Below are 21,677 nucleotides of genomic sequence, written 5' to 3'. Positions count from 1 at the left end.
TATGCCCCTGGCAGGGTCACCCATGGCAAACAGGTCCTAGGTGAGGGACCAGACAAAGCACGGCTCACAAAGCCCCTTATGACAAATAAAATCGATGGTACCCAGTTTCCCTTGCCCGGACGCGGGTCACCGGGGCCCCCCTCTGGAGCCAGGCCTGGAGGTGGGGCTCGTTGGCGAGCGCCTGGTGGCCGGGCCTACACCCATGGGGCCCGGCCGGGCTCAGCCCGAAGAGGCAACGTGGGTCCCCCTTCTCATGGTCTCACCACCCGTGGGAGGGGTCAAAGGGGTCGGGTGCAATGCGAGCTGGGCGGCAGCCAAAGGCGGGGACCCTGGCGGTCCGATCCTCGGCTGCAGAAGCTAGCTCTTGGGACATGGAATGTCACCTCTCTGGCAGGGAAGTAGCCCGAACTGGTGTGTGAGGCAGAGAAGTTCCGACTGGATATAGTCGGACTTGCCTCCACACACAGCCTAGGTTCTGGTACCAGTCCTCTCGAGAGGGGTTGGACTCTCTTTCACTCTGGAGTTGCTCACGGTGAGAGGCGCAGAGCAGGTGTGGGCATACTTATTGCCCCCCGGCTCAGTGCCTGTACATTGGGGTTCACACCGGTGGACGAGAGGGTTGCATCCCTCCGCCTGCGGGTGGGGGGACGGGTCCTGACTGTTGTTTGTGCATATGCACCAAACAGCAGCTCAGCATACCCACCCTTTTTGGAGTCCTTGGAGGGTGTGCTGGAGAGTACTCCTGCTGGGGACTCCCTTGTTCTACTGGGGGACTTCAATGCTCACGTGGGCAATGACAGTGAGACCTGGAGGGGCGTGATTGGGAGGAACGGCCCCCCCGATCAGAACTCGAGTGGTGTTTTGTTATTGGACTTCTGTGCTCGTCACGGATTGTCCATAACGAACACCTTGTTCAAACATAAGGGTGTCCACGTGTGCACTTGGCACCAGGACACCCTAGGCCGTAGTTCGATGATCGACCTTGTGGTCGTGTCATCGGATTTGCGGCCGCATGTTCTGGACACTCGGGTGAAGAGAGGGGCGGAGCTGTCAACTGATCACCACCTGGTGGTGAGTAGGCTCCGATGGTGGGGGAAGATGCCGGTCCGTCCTGGCAGACCCAAACGTATTGTGAGGGTTTGTTGGGAGCGTCTGGTGGAATCCCCTGTCAGAAGGAGTTTCAACTCCCACCTCCGACAGAGCTTTTCCCATGTTCCGGGGGAGACGGGGGACATTGAGTCCGAGTGGACCATGTTCCGTGCCTCTATTGTTGAGGCGGCCAATCTGAGTTGTGGCCGTAAGGTGGTTGGTGCCCGTCGTGGCGGCAACCCTCGTACTCGGTGGTGGACACCAGCAGTAAGGGATGCCGTCAAGCTGAAGAAGGAGTCTTATCGAGCCTTTATGGCCTGTGGGACCCCAGAGGCAGCTGACGGGTACCGACTGGCCAAGCGGAACGCAGCTTCGGTGGTCGCCGAGGCAAAAACCCGAGCATGGGAAGAGTTCGGTGAGGGCATGGAAGCCGACTTCCGGACGGCTTCGAGGAAATTCTGGTCCACCATCCGACGTCTCAGGAGGGGGAAGCAGTGCACCACGAACACTGTGTACAGTGGGGATGGGGCGCTGCTGACTTCGACTCGGGACGTTGTGAACCGGTGGGCAGAGTACTTCGAAGACCTCCTCAACTCCACCAACATGCCTTCCTTGAAGGAAGCAGAGCCTGGGGACTCTGAGGTGGGCTCTCCTATCTCTGTGGTTGAAGTCACCGATGTGGTTAAAAAGCTCCTCGGTGGCAAGGCCCCAGGGGTGGATGAGATCCGCCCAGAGTTCCTCAAGGTTCTGGATGTTGTGGGGCTGTCCTGGTTGACACGCCTCTGCAACATCGCGTGGTCAACGGGGAGAGTGCCTCTGGATTGGCAGACCGGGGTGGTAGTCCCTCTTTTTAAAAAGGGGGACCGGAGGGTGTGTTCCAACTACAGAGGGATCACACTCCTCAGCCTCCCTGGTAAGGTATATTCAGGGGTGCTGGAGAGGAGGGTCCGTCAGGAAGTCGAGCCTCAGATTGAGGAGGAGCAATGTGGTTTTCGTCCCGGCCGTGGAACAGTGGAGCAGCTCTACACCCTTAGCATGTGGGAATTCGCCCAACCAGTCTACATGTGTTTTGTGGACTTGGAGAAGGCGTTTGACCGTGTCCCTCGGGGAGTTCTGTGGGGGGTGCTTCGTGGGTATGGAGTACCGAACCCCCTGATACGGGCTGTTCGGTCACTATACCACCGATGTCAGAGTTTGGTCCGCATTGCCGGCAGTAAGTCGGAATCGTTTCCAGTGAGGGTAGGACTCCGCCAAGGCTGCCCTTTGTCACCGATTCTGTTCATAACCTTCATGGACAGAATCTCTAGGCGCAGCCGAAGCGTTGAGGGGGTCCGTTTTGGTGGCCTCAGTATTGCATCCCTGCTTTTTGCAGATGATGTGGTGCTGTTGGCTCCTTCAAACAGGGCTCTCCAACTCTCACTGGAGCGTTTCGCAGCCGAGTGTGAAGCGGTTGGGATGAAAATCAGCACCTCCAAATCTGAAACCATGGTCCTCAGTCGGAAAAGGGTGGAGTGCCCCCTCCAGGTCGGGGGGGAGATCTTGCCCCAAGTGGAGGAGTTTAAGTATCTTGGGGTCTTGTTCACGAGTGAGGGCAGGAGGGAGCGAGAGATCGACAGGCGGATCGGTGCAGCGTCTGCTGTGATGCGGACGTTGTATCGGTCTGTCGTGGTGAAGAAGGAGCTGAGCCAAAGGGGGAAGCTCTCAATTTACCGGTTGATCTACCTTCCAACCCTCATCTATGGTCACGAGCTATGGGTCGTGACCGAAAGAACGAGATCCCGGATACAAGCGGCCGAAATGAGTTTTCTCCGCGGGGTGTCCGGGCTCTCCCTTAGAGATAAGGTGAGAAGCTCGGTCATCCGGGAGGGGCTCCGAGTCGAGCCGCTTCTCCTCCACATCGAGAGGAGCCAGATGAGGTGGCTTGGGCATCTGATTCGGATGCCTCCTGAACGCCTCCCTGGTGAGGTGTTCCGGGCATGTCCCACCGGGAGGAGACCCCGAGGAAGACCCAGGACACGCTGGAGAGACTATGTCACCCAGCTGGCCTGGAAACGCCTCGGGATCCCCCGGGGAGAGCTGGAAGAAGTAGCTAGGGAGAGGGAAGTCTGGGCTTCCCTGCTAAAGCTGTTGCCCCCGCGACCCGGCCCCGGATAAGCGGTAGAAGATGGATGGATGGATGGATGGACTGCTTTACCGACACAAATCAACAATCCGGCATTAGACCGTCATGTTACTCACAAGGCACTGCATGGCGATACAGATTGGCCCGGATGGTCTTCTGCAGTTCGTGGTCAGGGGAAGCCTTTTGGAACCGCAGACTCAGGTAGTGCTTCAGGTCTTTGTTCAGCTTGTTCCCTTGAAATAGCAGACACGGGCCAAGTCAGTATAGCTCACATGGACAAACAACATTGTCATCAAAAACTAGGTTTTACAATACTGTGTTTGTTGTTAAAAAAAAAAAAAAACACCAAAAAACCCGAAAGAGTTCCCAATACCTTTCATTTGACGTCAATTATATTCTCGCTATTGGAGGGGCCTATCAACTGTAAAATGTAATGTAACTCAGCCCCCAAAAATAAAGGGTTAGGAGAAAATAACTTCATGAATCAATACATTTGAAGATTTTAAGATAAGATATCCTTTATTCGTCCCACACTGGGGAAATTTACAATTTATTTGTGTGTATATAAGAGAGGACAGGGAGAGGGAAGGGCAACATGAGCTGTGCAACGGGTCAGAAGTAGGGATGGGCGCCGAGCCCCAGTGCAAAACTGGCTCCGGGACTGAATTTTTAAAAGTGCACACAAGCTCCACCCTTAATGGTTCTGTCAACAGTCTCGGAGAAATTACTATATAAGTAATACTACAGAAGTAATTTTCCAGTGACATCTTGATGCAGATGAATCTCTCAGTAGCACTCAGCGATATACTGTACACCAGGTGTCACCAACATTTTTGAGGGTGAGAGCAACTTCATGTGTACCGATTGTGTGAAGGGCTACCAAATTGATACACGTCTGAAATAACATATTTGTCCAAAATACCTTCAATAATATGAGGATGTGTTATTTTTAATACTTGATGATTTAAATTGTCAGACTTTGATCGTGTTTCGAAATGTCTCACAGTACTGCCAATGTTTGCATTTTTAAATCATAATTTCTACTAGCAAATCACAATGTCCAGGCACTGGCGGGCTACTCAAGTGGTCTTCACGGGCTACCTGGTGCCCGCGGGCACCATGTTGGTGACCACTGCTGTACACCATAAAAAGAACATTCATAATGTCATTCAACAAATGAAAAGTGTATTTGGAGCTTCTCCCAGACTTAATGGTATCAGTGTATGACAGACATTGTGGTATTTTCAAGAGAGAATGGTTAAGTAAACGTAAGTCGAGATCAGGAGTGTTATGAACGTATTGTTGTTGTTGTTTTTTTTAATAAATTGGACTATAAATAGAAATATACTGTAAATATAAATACATAAGTGCTCTATAAATACAGTTGACTTGACTTGACTGCTGAAGGCTGCAATTGGCTGACAACCTGTTCGGGGTGTCCCCCGCCTACTACCCGATGACGGCTGGGATAGGCTCCAGCACTCCCCGCGACCCTTGCGAGGATAAAGCGGATCGGAAAGTGGATGGATAGATGGACCACTAAAGGTGAGGTGCTTAAATGTACACAAAATAACTGAAGACAGAGAAACTAAGCTATGCTGTGAATGTATAACGTGATATTCCTCCATTGAGGGGGGAAAATCCTGAATCAGCAATTCGCTGCAATGTACTGGCAGATTTTTGAGAATCTCTTTGCAGTCTATTCCCAACCAAAAAGAAAATACATTCGGACTATGATATCCACATCCATTGTCTTTAGCTCCGGCCTCTACCTCTGCCTTACCATTTCCATAAAAGGAGTCCTCAATTTGCTTCCCCGCTCCTTCAGAAGGGAGCTATAAATTTGTGTTGAATTGCCACAAATGAGCATGTTGTGGACACGTTACATTGATATTGTTTCTACAATAGTAAAAATACTTTTTAAAAAAAAGTTCCATGTGCCCCCTTATCAACTTTAAATTCCTACCCCTCCAAAGATATCTGTACGTTCCCGCTGGATATATACGGTACACACAGATAAATGTCTGTAGTCATTGTGTGTGGGTAGCCTCACAAAAGAGCCTCTTATTGGCTAGATTTACCAGGCCTTCACTGCATCTATCCAATGACAGGTTGGGACATACTGGCTAAGTCTGAACATGACACGGCCACTCACAATGGAGCCAGATGGTCAGGGCTCGCTCTCACGCCAGGGTCTCATTTAGGACCATTTAATGATCTCCAAATTTATCATCCAAGTCTGGGGGAGCTGGCAAGCTTTTCTTGGGGGAGGTGCCTTGTCCTCATGTTGGCCTTCCACTGAAGAAGGAGATTTTCCCCTGGCTCTGTGCTTCTGGACATCAGCTAATATGAAGGGGAAGTCATATATTGCAGCCATGAGCCAAAAGACGAGTGCTAAACGAGGGAACCAATCCAAAATGTCGTCACGTGAAATAGATATGATTCTAAGTGTCTTGTACGCCATTCTAGATGCATGTAAGTGCATACATCCCATATTGAATAAAGAAAATTGATTATGGGATTAGTCCAAAACAGTGGTTCTTAACCCGGGTTCGATCGAACCCCAGGGGTTCGGTGAGTTGGTCTCAGGGGTTCGACGGAGCCTCTGCCATGGTGGTTAAGGCAGACCCGACTCAACATGTCAATTACCCGGCAGTGTTGACACGCCCGCATGGCCATCACTTACTGTATGCCTTGAAATTTAGTTTTTTTTTCTGTTTTTAATAAATCTGTTTTTGAAATGTCTTGAATTTGTTTTGTTTTTTATTGTATTTTTTTTCACTAATGAATGGTTCGGTGATTGTGCATATTAACTGGTTGGGTTCGGTACGTCTAACAAGGTTAAGAACCACTGGTCTAAAAACACGGACATCTACAACATCTTGACAAAGTAACAATGGAAAATCGCCCGAGATGGATTTGTCAGGATTTAAAAATAGTCATCCTTTATAAATTAGACACTACCATTCTAAAAATAAAAGTCAGGTAGTAAATCAAATTGAAAAGGGTGAGCTAACATGGTGGTAAAAAAAAAAAAATCAGACAAAGCTTATTCCAGTGGGAACACAAGACGGGGGTCGACGACTTTGCTGTATTTTTCCGTTCTCGCTACACAAACACGCTCTTGCGCATACACGTGCACACAAATACACATGTGCGCGCACGCGCACGGACGCACGCACGCACGCACGCACACACACACAGACACAACACTGTGTAGCTCACGGAGGCAAAGCACAGTCAGGTAATTGTTACCTAGCAACCAGCCAGTTCTGACGAGCATCATTATGGTCCCTGTTAGGCAAGCAACAATCACATTGTAAAGAAACACACTATATGCAAACCTTTCTTCAGTACATGGTGGTTTCCTTTATGATAAAAAAAACAAAAAGTCATACTCAAAATCGGTTATTTGATGTGTTTGCCCAATGAATTATGTCAGTTTCGCTCGGCCCCATGTTTTCCCCGAGACAAGGACCTTTGTCAGGAACAACCATCTCCTGTAGGGATGCACAGTGAGTGTCATGCCTGATCAGTAAGAGAGTCATCAAATATTTAATATTTATGAGGATTTATGCCACGTGGATCACAGATTACACACACACACACATGCAAAGACAAGTGGGCATATGCACTGCTTGTACCCCACTGGAGGTCTCTGTGGATGTGGAAGAACAAATTTAGTAAAGGCATCACAGGGGAGTGTGTTTGAGACTCAAGTTTTACCCCGATGTAGTAATGTAGATTACAAACAATGGGGCAGTGAATGTAAATAGAACCTACAGCATCCTACAGTGGCTCTAAAAAGTCTGAACACCCCTGTTCAAATGGTTTTTGTGACAGGAACACCATATTATATTTATGGTACAGGTCGCATGTTTCTGGGACATGGTGAACGACAAATATTGCCTGATTACAGAATTGATTTCATATGCACTTTGACTTCATTAACACAACAACAATGTTAAATCCAGGGTCAAATGACTGAAACCGCAAAAACATTGTTCATAATACATATGTACAGTAACGAATCAAAACATCTTCAGTTGCAAGAGCAGCCAATCAGAATCACGATATAATCCAGTAGGACACTCATGACAACCCGCACCGCTTATAAGCTTGGATAAACCATGAAAAGAATGGAAGAAGGCCCATCATGACAGAGTGGAAACTGACAAGGGTCCGACGAGATGCAGAACTCCTTCTCTGGGAGCGGCAACGTTCACGGAGCTGGCGGCTAAAAGACTGTGTGACAGACATTTTTTTGCTCCTCAGATGGAGAGTCGCGAGGCCGCTGTCCCCTCACAGAGAGTGAACGAGAGAGAGATGGGTTTAACCCAAATAAGAGTGGATTATACCATCCTCCATGCCTCCAGTCAGCATTACATAACCTTAAATCTAGTTAGACATCCCTTCTCATTTTAGGACAGGAGGATGGTTTGTGCCCGTTCAAATATCTCATGAGGCCATGATTTACACTTCGCTGTCAAGGTGCAGACGCCGCACAAGCCCCTCGGAGAGAGGTGACTGAGATGGTTAGTGCAGTTGAAGCATACAATGCAAGATAGCAGCTGCTCTACGCACATATCTTATAGTACCAATTCACTATAATTTATCACTACACACCAATGAATCATGCCGCTGGATATTATTAATAGACTGGTAATCATTTACTTGGCATGCAATGGGGGATGCGGTTTGATCGTCCGGCAAATTCAAGGAACAACATGTAATGGACGAGTGACGCACTGGTCCGTGTCGGTGTGCTTGTTGTGTGGAAGGCTAAATTCAGCTGCTCATTGGCATTCAGCAGCCATCTTCCGACTCAACACTGCCCTCTGTGTCTCCCAGCCTCGCCACTCAAAGTCAGCTTCGTGCAGAGCCGTTACCACGGCAACCCAGAGCCAACCCGGCAAAGGAGAGGCGCAAAGTGCAGTCTTTGTGGGCTGCTGCCCCCAAGTGGCCAGTCTCAATTGACAAAACAGGCTTCAAGGGTGTGCCTGTACTGTATTGAATGATACAGTTCAACATCCTGGTGATTGGATCTTTGCCCCCACACCAACAGAGAACATATTGAATAGATTATACAACATAGTGGAAGTGAACACTCACCTATTGGAAGGCGGAAATGTATTGTTTTAACGGTCTTTGTTTTTACTTCATGTCCAGTGTTTTGTATGCAGCTGTGGAAAATGAGTAAAATAACGATAAATCCAATTGAGTTTAAAAAAAAAATCTCCGGGTGCTCCGGTTATCTCCCACATTCCAAAAACATGCATGGCAGGCTGATTGAACACTCTCATCTAAATTGTCCCTTGGTGTGTGTGTGAGCATGAGTGGTTGTTCATCCGTGTGTCCTGCGATTGGCTGGCAACCAGTTCAGGGTGTACACCACCTACTGCCCGAAGAGAGCTGGGAGAGGCAGCTTATATATACTAATTTGTGAATATAAATAGGCATTTGTCAATCAATCATCAATCAATCATCTTCCGAGCCGCTTGATCCTCACTAGGGTCGCGGGGGGTGCTGGAGCCTATCCCAGCCGTCTTCGGGCAGTAGGCGGGGGACACCCTGAATTGGTTGCCAGCCAATCGCAGGGCACACAGAGACGAACAACCATTCACGCTCACACTCACACCTAGGGACAATTCAGAGTGTTCAATCAGCCTGCCACGCATGTTTTTGGAATGTGGGAGGAAACCGGAGCACCCGGAGAAAACCCACGCAGACCCGGGGAGAACATGCAAACTCCACACAGGGAGGCCGGAGCTGGAATCGAACCCGGTACCTCTGCACTGTTAATAAATAGGCATTTGTGTACATGAAAATGTCCTCGTTCTGCTCATGAAAAGGAGCAAAAAAAGTTTATGGTTTTTTTATACAGTATACATGCATACGCTAGGCTGGTCTGATAGAAGTAACGCTGATGATATTTAGCCATCTGTCAATTTCACATCTTGTTGGTCATTATCACATGTCCCTCTGCACCTTTCTGCACAGGGCAGTTACGTTCCAAAATGTGTTGTTTGTTTAATAACACACCAGGTTTAGCGCAGTAATAATAGAACTCAAATTCCAAATAAACACCAAATTGTGCAAGTTCCTCTTTTGGACAAATAATGTAGTATTTCCCTTTGGCTGACTGAGACCAGGAAGCGGAAATGCAGGCTGCTTAAACAGTAAATTCAATTGTTTCAGTAGCTTCCTGTAGGTCTCAGGACATCCTGCCAGTCTCCTGTTACTTAGGCAAGTGTTTAACTGAATATTACCCAACAGGACAGGGAGGGGCTATCTGCAAGGGGTCAATTTCCACGGGGATGCGATAGACACGAACAATCCATTCCTCACACTCTATGGTGGACTTGCGCTACAGTGGCTGTCACCAGGTCTTACTCACAGACATTTGCCTGACTCTGAGAAATATAATTCAATAGAGAAATAATGTCATCACATATTGACACTGTGGCAGCCAAAAATAATGTTTTACTGTGTTCCACTTTAAGTCCGGTTGGTGCTTTTCGTTGGATGGAAGACAGACAAGGGAGTAGAGAGGGAACAAAATAACAATCACAGAGTGAATTTAAAGCCACCTCCTCTCCTCCTCTAATTATAACCAACCACACCCAGGGCTGCTTTCATCTGGTTCTCATCTAAAGCTGGCGATCATGTACATTAAGTCCCAAATGAGACCAGGACGTTAACATGTTTTCTCCGCTCGATTTTTAGGCCGACTCTTATATTGACATACGTAAAGTCAACAGAAGAGCTCAATATTTTTTAGGCAGAACTTTGCATAAAATGTTTAGAGAACCACTGATATAGACAAAAAAATGATGCTTTGTATTGTAAGGTGGACAGCTACTGGCCATCTCTGACCCATTTCGTCACCGCTGGGCTGCTGAGTCAGAATCAGCGGTGCATAATTGGAAAACTGGTATGACGACAGAGTCAGAGACAAAGATGCACACACACACACGCGTGCAAGCATGCAAGAAGAGCAGAGGCGGCATGTTCCGCTCCAGTGCACTGCATCTGTTCAGTTCTAAATATAACCAGAAGAACCCATGCTCAACGCTCCCCCTGCTCTGTGTTATTATTTGAGCAGGCCAAAAGATGGAGAGAGAGAAAAAAAAGCCACATCAGAGACAAAGAGGTCGACATGTTTCGTCACTTTAAGAAGGAAAAAGCTAAAGATGGCTGAGTGGAGGATCACTGAATGATTCCAATGTGGGAATTTACTGCTGTACAATAAAATATATATATTTGCAGAACAAATACTACTTATCGTATAATTTATTATTCTGACATTTTTACTTGTTCAAAAATACCCCACAGTAAAGCACACAATTTGAATGTGTTCATTGCATTTTCATCGGGCCAAGATGGGATGGATCGAAAACAGGAGTGGTCGTGTGAGGATGTAATCAGTTCTATCTGGCCGCCTCACCTAAATGTCATTGGCTGCCAGGGCATCACATCAAATCTCGCCCCAAGTCATATGTTTGAGCACAGACAATGCGATGGACTTCATCTCTTCACACAGACAGTGAGACTACGGTTGTGCACATATGCACGCAGGGCGAGTGGAAATGCAGAAAAAATTTACGACAATGCAATGCTAATTTGAGTTAAGGTAGGTCATTTTAAACTAAAAAGAAAAACATTAACGCAGTTAATAAGCGGCCATGCCATCCCCATCATCTTCGTGGGCTGCCGCAAGCAGAGTGAACTTCGCTCATGTTAATTTCTGAATGCGTCCTATAATTTGGGGCACTCTGAATAATCCCAACTGCACATTTGAAAAATGTTCTTTCAGTGAAGCAATGCGCTTGGAGCATATCAAATGGACCCACGATGAGGGAGCAGGGATTCTGGGGGTGACTAGCTCGAATGTTCTTGACCTTGTTTTTTTTTTGGTTAAACAAACTTTGCCTAAAAATAAATCGACACTTCCTGGCTGTAAGGAAGAAAAATAGCACGAAAACCTGCGAAATAGCAAGGTAAACCCGCAATAGATTATGTAAAGATTACAAATGGAAAACCAAACAGAGTGAAGCCACAATAACCAAACTGCGGAGTAGTGAGGACAAACTACAGAAAATAAGCCTACTCTTGCTTACTTTAACTGTGGCCCTTGGAAACAAGAGAAGAAGGAACACTGGATTCAGCTGGTCCCGTTATGAAACCATGATGTTCCATTGCGATGGCAGAGAGGCACTACAAAACACTATCGGAGAATAACCCGAGGTGGGTTATTATTACTGCTGAGTCAATTCATTGATACACGAAGGATCTCATTAAATTGGGATACCATACCTAATTTTGTGGCCAGTGGTTATATAGTACTGTATATCTTTCTAAATTGCCATACATGCAGAGTTGATGTCATATTCTTCGGATGGGCATTCCTTGCTTTTTACACACATTTGAGAAAGGTGACAACAGGATGGGAACTTTTTCACATCCTTCCCAAAGCAGGAAGGATGTGAATGTATTGCAAAGTAAATATACTTAAGACCTTTTGGATTAAAAAAAGCCTTTCCTGTTGGAAAAATGTTGGACAATGAAGCACAACATTGATTCTCAGATTTCCTGATGGACACTTATGATGCGGTCACGCAAACTACATCTGCCTGTAGGGAATGTTGGCATTCTGGCTGACAAGTAACAATGATATCTTGTGGATTTGTAGTGATGTGGGTGTTGCCTAGAGGAAGAAATCGTACAAATACAGTATTACATTAGAGATAGCATCCTGCTACTGTGACTTGGGGGTGGGGCGTACTCAAATAAAATGCTTTTATCATTTGACAGTTTTAAAAATACACACCACTTCCCTTTTCATTTTCTGCTCTGTGATGATTACTATGCTGTATGCAGTGGCTGTTCATTGCTGGAACACTTACAACAACCAAATTAATCAGTGCTCTATAATGAGACTAGATAACTATAAAATAGTAAAACACTCTTTTCTCTTCTGAGAGTTGAGCAAGATTTGAATCCCTGACATAGGCGGCATTAAATAAATTAGGGTAAATATAAAAAGAGAATCTCCAGGTCAAATCAAGTTTTAATGACCAAAGCAAAAATTTTGTCATATTAGTTTGTCTATATTGACTCCACGATCGACGCATCGATAGTCAAAATTTACAGTCATTTAGAGCTGCAGTAAAGCTGGAAGACACACAGTCACTGATTTTATAAGCAGAGGCGTATGTCACATTGTGGTAGATTACATGCGTGCGCACGATTGTGTACGTGCGTGTGAGGGTGTGAGTGCATATAAATGTGTGTGTGTGTGTGTGTGTATGTGTATGCCACGGGCACGACTTTGGCTTGGCAGATGCACACTCTTATGACAAGAGAGTCTCCAAGCATCAACGGAAACAGAAATCTCAATCAAAGAGATAAGTGTGGCAACATTTAGGGACAGGACACCTTGATGTGACAAAACAGAAATGTCTTATGGGTATTATGCAAATGTTTTCCAGCTGCACACGCAGCTGTTTACATGTAACACATCAATCCCACTTGAATGTGCAAATGGGCTCTCCAGGCTCATTCTGCTAATTGTTCTAAAAAAAACTTTCCACCTTCACCGTGACCAACACAAACCACCACTACCGTGCATCGTGTGAAGTATTCTTGACAGAAATGAGAATGCCTGACGGAGGACAACAAAAAAAACAAAACACTGACAAAGACAAGTCAAATGGCACATGGGGTGACCCATGTAACCCTTGTGGAGGTTTGTGTGCCTTTTTGTGAAATCAATTGTCTTCATAACTTTTGTCTTTCATTTACTGTCTTGTTATACAATTTTTATTAATATGTTTTATGTCTAAGTTTACAGACTTCATTTGTTGCTAGGAATGCATGATAGGCCAACAGCAAAGTAACGACAGAGGGGTTGAAACACTGCCAAGCTGGGTTTTATTGACTGACTGCTTAACAGTTGAACTTCATACTCATTAGCCAGCCAAATGTTCCCATCCACATGCTAACATTTTCGGGCGTCCGCTCGGTCGTGCTTAGGTATCTTCCATGCTTGTCCTCTCTCCATGTAGATTTTTTTTTCTGTTAAGTGTACTGTAATACCTAAGCAATTATTCTCTTTTGGGGGTATTGCTACGATACACGTTTCATATTATTTTATCAGTTGCCATGTGTTGTTGCTTGATTATGCGGCTCCTTGTCTTCCTTTAGTGATAATACCTGGCAGAAGTATTCGTTGCCATGGAGGTGAGGATTAGGGATGATGTTTCAGCATGCTAGCTATGATGGCGCAGCTCATAGCCTGAGCGGAGCATGTTAGTTTAGTGACTAGCATTCCCCCGGTGGTTCCCCAACAGACAGGAAAGCAGGGAGGATGGGTGACTGTTGACTGTAGATGCTCGTAGGACGAGCAGCTCCTGCAGCTCATTGGATTGACATGCTTGAAGCTATTTTCACACAGAGGCAAATATGACAGAAATCAACAATTTAAATTGTTAAATTCAAAAACGACTGCCTGACTTGAAACAAAAAATATTTCATTTTACACATGCAAAAGCAGAGCTGTCCCAGAAGCCATTATACTTTATAGGTGTAGTGTTTTTCTGGCATTGAATCAATGTTACACTAAAATGCTGCGTTGTAACATCTGTAACATTACTTAATGCTTCCTCACACAAAAAGCATTATTTCAGATTAGCGTAGCGAGGACATTAGCATCAGGATGTCAGATGATAGTACATAAAGCGTTTTACACACGAGTAAAGCGGGACTGGATCAGGTCAGCCTCTCAAGGGCTTATGAACAACCTGAATCTCTGGAGATTGACACAGTATATGAGGAGTGGATGGGAGAGAGAGATCAGCAGAGAAATCCTCTAAGAATCATCTGCTAACCTTTCTCCTCAACAATTTTTGTCGAGAAATCGTCTAATGTGTGGCCGCACTTTATTTGATCAACAATAGTGTATCCGGAAATACTTCCCGTCAATAAGAAATTTCTTTGTGCACCAGCCTCTAAAATCCATCGAGACAGACGAACATTGAAAATTTTTAACATAATGCCGACACAATGTTTTATTTACATCTGAAAGAATGTGTAATTAGTGTCCATATAAATAACAGAACCAAAGAAATTGACTTTAAATAGAAGTCAAGTGAAAAAAAATGCGTGCAATGATTCGTAATCCTTTCCAGATGTGTGAAACTAGAAGTAGCACAGATTAAATGTCAATTTATCCCCACTATGCAGAGCACTCTTACACTGTTGATGCTTGATCGCGGGTGTGACTTAGAAGCGCGTGTACGTGTGCGCCCCTGTGTGTCATTGCACATTCAGAAAATGAATGAAGTGATGCTGCTTAACTGGATCGTCCTTCCCATTTGTTGAGTTCTGTTAAATCGGATTAGGTCGCAAAACATCAAACTGTCAAGTCATTCGTTTTTAATTTGAGATTTATTAAGACACATCTTACTGTATAATTCATTTAACATCATGGAACCAATGGACTATCTGGACTCCATACAGGAAATTAGCGTGCGCAAAGTCCATGTTAAAAAGAAATTCAAAAAGATTTTCATTCGTGGATGATGTAAATTTGGGGGGTGCTTTTAATAATACACTAGATGATGATAATAATTAGTTCAATGAAACAACTTATACAGTAATTCTGTGGGTTCCATGCACACTGATGTCATATTTCTGAATGACGTACGATGATATCCACCACATTTGCCTGCGCCTCGAGCAAATCCATCATAATCGCGTGGCACCACCTGCCCCGCAACTTCGAGCTGTTCTAAAATGTAGTCGATGTTCAGCCACCAAATTGTCAGATACACTGAGGGCGTGGAACAGTAAACGACCTCGGTTCGCCAGAACGCCCAGAACGGTGCAGGGCAGTGTGCCAAATTCCGGACAGATGGATGAAAGACAACTGTTCATGTGTAAATACCATTTTTGTAGCAAAGGGGATATTGCAGATATTCCTTTATGGCCACAGAAAATGAGAAGGCAAAAAAGTGTCTTGGTTGATAAGGAGAAAAAATCGGGAGGAGGGGCAGCAGCTACAGATTCCATTGAATGTGAAGCATTCAACATCACTTTTAAGACTGTCAGTTGAACATGATCAAGTCAGACAGATTATTCCTATTTAAAAAGTGAATTGCTTCCATTCTGGAAAACGAACATCACAGAACATCGGTGTCTGTAATGCTCTCCCATCCTCACTGTGTGTCTGAGCTTCCCACAAGGCACCTATTTAGTCTAAATATACAATTCCCTAGTGGCCAAGCATAAAGCATAATGTGCATTGGTGAATGCTTGTCATCAACTAATACCTTCTAACCATGCTGTAATCTGCACAAGTCGTTCGCCCAACTCAGAAATTGAGCACTAGAAACGTCCTAACGGGTTATCATTCAATTGTGTTTCTGTTGCCTGCATCAGGTCAGGAGCTACTGCATTTAGTTTTTTCATAAAGGCATCAATCCTTTCCAGCGTTGGTGAATATAACCAGACTGAATGCCAATATCTGAGGGGCAAGCAGACATTTTTTATTTTATGAATGACTAGCTGGTTCGCCGCCCTCCGGGCGGCTCATTAGCTAGTTCCTGCGGAAGGCTGGTAAGGTGGGCCTGCGGCCCACAAAAGTGTTGTTGCTTGGTTCAACTTTTTGTTCATCTTCATTGCTTATCGCGAAAATAAAGAGATGTTTAGCTCTACTAAATAACTAACAATTTTATTGCAATGCTTGTGGGTAGACAACATTTTTTCGCTAAGATGCCCGCGCGATTGTAGTGAGCCACTGCCTGAGCGGCGCAGTGGCGGCGCGCAGCGGCGCGGTGAAGTAGGTACGTTTTGAAAAGGGACAGACGGAAGGACAGACCGCGTGCGGGACGACGCGCAATATATATATAGATTAAGCCAAGTGGGTCCATGATAACATTAGCAACAAGGAGGCCGGCGATGGAAGACAGTGAGAAGTGGCTTGATAGCAAGGTGACAAAAGAAAGACTATACCTGGACCTGAACTCTTGGGCTCACCTCACAGGAATTGCCTGGCATCACCCTGCATCCCCAACTCAAAATCACCAGTGATTAAAATACCCCTGACTGTTAATTTGCTGCGGCAGTATCGTCAAAGAGCCGGCAATGATCTGGTCACTTTACTCCAAGGCAGCGGTTCTTAACCTTTTTAGAGGTACCGAACTCAACTACCTCTCCGTGAGCCGTCACCTTACCGTGGTGGAGGGGTTTGTGTGTCCCAATGATCCTAGGAGCTAAGTTGTCTGGGGCTTTATGCCCGTGGCAGGGTCACCCATGGCAAACAGGTCCTTGGTGAGGGACCACACAAGCCCCCTTATGAAAAATAAAATCGATGGTACTCAGTTTCCCTTGCCCGGACGCGGGTCACCGGGGCCCCGCTCTGGAGCCAGGCCTGGAGGTGGGGCCCGGCCGGGCTCAGCCCGAAGAGGCAACGTGGGTCCCCCTTCTCATGGTCTCACCATCCATGGGAGGGGCCAAAGGGGTCGGGTGCAATGCGAGCTGGGCGGCAGCCAAAGGCGGGGACCCTGGCGGTCCGATCCTCGGCTGCAGAAGCTAGCTCTTGGGACATGGAATGTCACCTCTCTGGGAGGGAAGGAGCCCAAGCTGGTGTGTGAGGCAGAGAAGTTCCGACTGGATATAGTCGGACTTGCCTCCACACACAGCCTGGGTTCTGGTACCAGTTCTCTCGAGAGGGGTTGGACTCTCTTCCACTCTGGAGTTGCTCACGGTGAGAGGCGCAGAGCAGGTGTGGGCATACTCATTGCCCCCCGGCTCAGTGCCAGTACATTGGGGTTCACACCGGTGGACAAGAGGGTTGCATCCCTTTGCCTGCGGGTGGGGGGACGGGTCCTGACTGTTGTTTGTGCATATGCACCAAACTTTTTGGAGTCCTTAGAGGGTGTGCTGGAGAGTACTCCTGCTGGGGACTCCCTTGTTCTACTGGGGGACTTCAATGCTCACGTGAGCAATGACATTGAGACCTGGAGGGGCGTGATTGGGAGGAACGGCCCCCCCGATCAGAACTCGAGTGGTGTTTTGTTATTGGACTTCTGTGCTCGTCACGGACTGTCCATAACGAACACATTGTTCAAACATAAGGGTGTCCATATGTGCACTTGGCTCCAGGACAACTGAGGCCGCAGTTCGATGATCGACCTTGTGGTTATATCATCCACGCTCACATTCACAACTAGGGACAATTTTAGAGAGTTCAATAAGCCTGCAATGCATGTTTTTGGAATGTGGGAGGAAACCGGAACACCCGGAGAAAACCCACGCAGGCCCGGGAGAACATGCAAACTCCACACAGGGAGGCCGGAGCTGGAATCGAACCCGGTACCTCTGCACTGTGAAGTCGACATGCTAACCATTGGACTACCGGGCTGCCCTATATATATATATATATATATCAAGAGATAAGTATACTTTTTTTTGTACGACGTACTATTACAACAGTCTCACATTGACTACTAAGCGAACTAAATTTCCCACAGCACTGACAGGACATGCAATGTCATGTGATCATCTGCAGCCAGCGATGGCCAGGAGGGTGTGTCATAACGAACATGTTGAGTCGCGTGTGTCTTACCCTCCATGGCAGAGGCTCCGTCGAACCCCTGAGACCGACTCACCTATCTCCCGGGGTTCGATCAAACCCAGGTTAAGAACCACTGCTAGAAGGAAAAACATCCAAATTTAAAGACACTAACTCTACTCCTTTTCTGAAAAATAGAAGAAAAGACGGAGCTGTAGCATGTTTAAGAGTAGGCAATTTCTTGTAGGCAATTTCAAGCTTGTAAACAGTGGTCATCTCGACATTAAATTTACAATCGCTTTTATTCGTCGTGCATCTTCATCAGCCATCTGGTCCGCCTGGCTGATTTACCGCACAGTGGCAGGCCGTGATCATATGTTTCACCATTTAAGGACAAATGCTTATTTGTAACTGTCAAAACATCTTAAATGTAACTGATTATTTATCCAACACACTTGAACTATATACCCGAGTGCATGTCAGATAGCATTTATTGAGCCAAAAGGAGATTTGAACCTGGATTGAAAAACATCAAATTGCATCATCTCAATCTATTAGACCGACATCATGCTGTCAAAAGCGTTTGGCCACATTTGGTGAAAAGTCTGGTAGCAGCAGATAATTAGCTCATGTCTCTGTCGTAAGATTGCCGTTGTGACAGAATTTCTTGTACTGCTCACTTATCATGTAGCCTGTGTGCCATGGCTACACGACAGCAACAAAAGGTTAATTAATGAATCCCAGAAGTCAAAGCAAACATGGCGAAGCAGCATTTAGCTGTTACGCCGCACAAGAATGGAATAAGATGCAGGCGTAGGTCAAGCCAGCATGAAGTTTTTTTTAAAGCATTTATTAAGTGCTTTTTTTCAAAATCTTGGACTTATCGTTCTGCTCTTATACTCAGTTTGGTAAGCTACTTTTATTTCTTTACCTTTGCTTTTAAATGTCTTTGACTCTTGTTTGCCAATGTTGTCAAATGTTGAACTTTTCATAATGCGAAGCACATTGAGTTATCCCGTGTATGAAATGGGCTCTATAAAATAAAGTAAACTACAATCTTCAGCACACCACACCAATATCATCTGATAACAAGCAGAGTGTGTGAGATGAACCTTTGAACACTTCACTGGATTCCGCCGATGATAAAAGATCACACGAGTAGGTTAAAGTGCAAAATCTCTGAAGGGACCAGGAAATCATAAACGTATTCATCACTCGCATGAGTATGTGTAAACAACACACGTTCTGTAGACGGTGGGATTAAAAAGAAAACTCAAAGTTGAACAAAAGTAGTGTTGTCATTCCCGTGTGACAATAAACATTTGGCATCCCATTGATTCCTTCTCAATGTCAAGTACTGTTTGCAGAGAGATAAGTTAAGTCCAAAGTAGCGCTTGCAATGTTTCCAGCCTACCCTGCCCCAGCCCTCAATTCAGGTGCTTTTCTTCCTGCATTCCTCTGCAGGAGCACACCTGCAGGGCTCGCTCCTTCCAATCATTTTGTCTCCTGTTGGCAAGGATGACGAAGCCCATGTAATATGACCCACGACCCTGTGAAGTGAAAAAGGGACAGATAGCCCCGCAGTCCCTCATCAGGCCTGGCATATCACGGATCATGGAACACAATGGGTTCCAGTGCACAATTAGGCACAATTGAAGAGTTGTATGGCTGCAAACAAGTCAAGAGTTGAAGAACATTTCAGTCCTCTAATTAGAGACCAGAACAATCTGTTGATGCACGTTGGACAATAATGACGAAAACAACAAGGAGGGATCAGGAAATGCCATAAATCTGCAGTTTCAGGGATCTTTTAAAATGAAAGCAAACTATAGCTCATCTTTGCGCATCAAAAGTATGACTCTGTTTCAAAATCAGCTCTTTGGCAAAAGCAAAGCAGATGTGTTTCTGAGCCCTCTTTCCAGGGGCCAGGACTTTGAGTGTCGCTCAAGCGTTCACAAATGGACGTACAGTACAGTCGAAACTAACCTGAAACTCTTATGTAACCTTATTAATGATTTCCTCGGAGGGACTGCAAGCTTTATCAGATGGGCGAGCGTGTCAAACGAGGGTATTGGGTGGGAACCAGGATGACAGGCTGGCAATGCATGCACAAATGCGTCCAAATTTCAGTAACCATTGAGGCATCACATAATGTCCGCTTTTGGTTGAGTTGTCACAAAAAAGACACAACTGACAAGAGCCGAGGAAACAAAAGCTGGAGTTAGCATCTGCATTGCTGTCGCTGAGACAGATGCGGCTTCAGCAGACCGTGGGCAATGGATCATCCGGCACATGAAGAGCCACGCAAATAAGGACAGCTGCCCAGAAGAGGGGCCTGGCCAAAGCAAACAATACAGCGCCGTTCGCTTCCCATCAACACTAATTGACAGAACAAAGAACAGCAACATCCCGCACTGCCGACTGGAGACAAAAATAACGTTCTATTGTTACAAGTTTGGTTGACTCACACATCTCATGTCTTTTGGGAGTTGAGCTCAGGCTCTCAAGATGCCCTTTTGGCTTTCTGTGTAACCCTGTGTGTTTGACAAACAAGCACAGAGGGGGCTGTCAGTGTCACTTCATGTCAAGCTCGTGGGACTTCTGAGGTGCTGTGGAATGACAATCAGACCCAGAAATCCTTACTAGATGGACGGACGGACGGACGGACGGACGGACGGACGGACGGACGGACGGACGGACGGACGGACAGACAGACAGACAGACAGACAGACAGACAGACAGACAGATAGATAGATAGATAGATAGATAGATAGATAGATAGATAGATAGATAGATAGACCCTGTTCAACTGCTATTATTTTGTGATATAAATTAATGAAACAAAGATAAATCATGTTTTTCTTTATTTCCACTATTATGTGATATATAACCTATACAACTCATTTGAAATGTTTTGTTTTGTATCGTTAAGAATTGCAATAACATGGTTGCACACCTTTGCTTGGGTGTGGCTTTGTTCAGAATTGACCAGTCACTTTCAAAAACGCATTAAGTGGGACTCGGCACATAGTTGCCGAGCATTTCAAGTGTCTCTGATTAGCCCCAAATACAGTTCAGCTGTTCAGAAGTATGTTTCTGACTTTTTTGTTTGTTTTGCTCACAGTAACTGCTATTTGGGATTTTTAACGATTCCATCCACCACGCCTTTGGCTCGGGTTCGAAGGAAAGAAAAACGGCTTCAACATATAATCTGACTGTCACTTGATTCTCTGATGGTGTTATTTTGATGATGAGCAGTTTCTGTGTTTGTGCCAAATCTGTTGGCGTTACGGCACAGACACTCAACCATAGTTTCATTGGACCATAAAACTTTTTTCCACATTGTTTGTGTTTGTGGGATAGATAGATAGATAGATAGATAGATAGATAGATAGATAGATAGATAGATAGATAGATAGATAGATAGATAGATAGATAGATAGATAGATAGATAGATAGATAGATAGATAGATAGATAGATAGATAGATAGATAGATAGATAGATAGATAGATAGATAGATAGATAGATAGATAGATAGATAGATAGATAGATAGATAGATAGATAGATAGATAGATAGATAGATAGATAGATAGATAGATAGATAGATAGATAGATAGATAGATAGATAGATAGATAGATAGACAGAGTGCTGTGAAAAAGCATTTGCCCCCTTTCTGATTTCTCTCATCGCCCACAAAGATTTCCACCCATCAAACCAATTTTAATATCACACAGAGACTACCCAAGGAAATACAAAATGCAGTTTCCAAATGATGATTTCATTTACCAAGAGGCTCAAGGTGAAAAAGTAACTCTCCCCCCCCCTCCCCTGTTAAAACACAAAGTAATTGTGAAATGATAGTTTTGGAAAAGCTCAGTTCAATATCAC

The 21,677-nt window shown here is 45.4% G+C and overlaps 1 protein-coding gene across 10 annotated transcripts in view; it reads right to left on the bottom strand.

The window, feature by feature from the left end:
• Positions 1–21,677, bottom strand: part of LOC127595759 (membrane-associated guanylate kinase, WW and PDZ domain-containing protein 1-like) — a 97,003-nt gene that overhangs the window by 73,600 nt on the left and 1,726 nt on the right. For all 10 annotated transcript variants that reach the window (XM_052057505.1, XM_052057507.1, XM_052057506.1 and 7 more), the window contains exon 2: positions 3,328–3,444. In XM_052057505.1, coding sequence (XP_051913465.1) covers positions 3,328–3,444 — 117 coding nt within the window. The remainder of the gene's footprint in view (positions 1–3,327; positions 3,445–21,677) is intronic.

The sequence above is a fragment of the Hippocampus zosterae genome, chromosome 2, assembly GCF_025434085.1.
Source record: "Hippocampus zosterae strain Florida chromosome 2, ASM2543408v3, whole genome shotgun sequence".
Taxonomy (NCBI): domain Eukaryota; kingdom Metazoa; phylum Chordata; class Actinopteri; order Syngnathiformes; family Syngnathidae; genus Hippocampus; species Hippocampus zosterae.
Note: the sequence above shows the minus strand (reverse complement) of the source record. Positions and strands in the feature narration are given on the sequence as shown.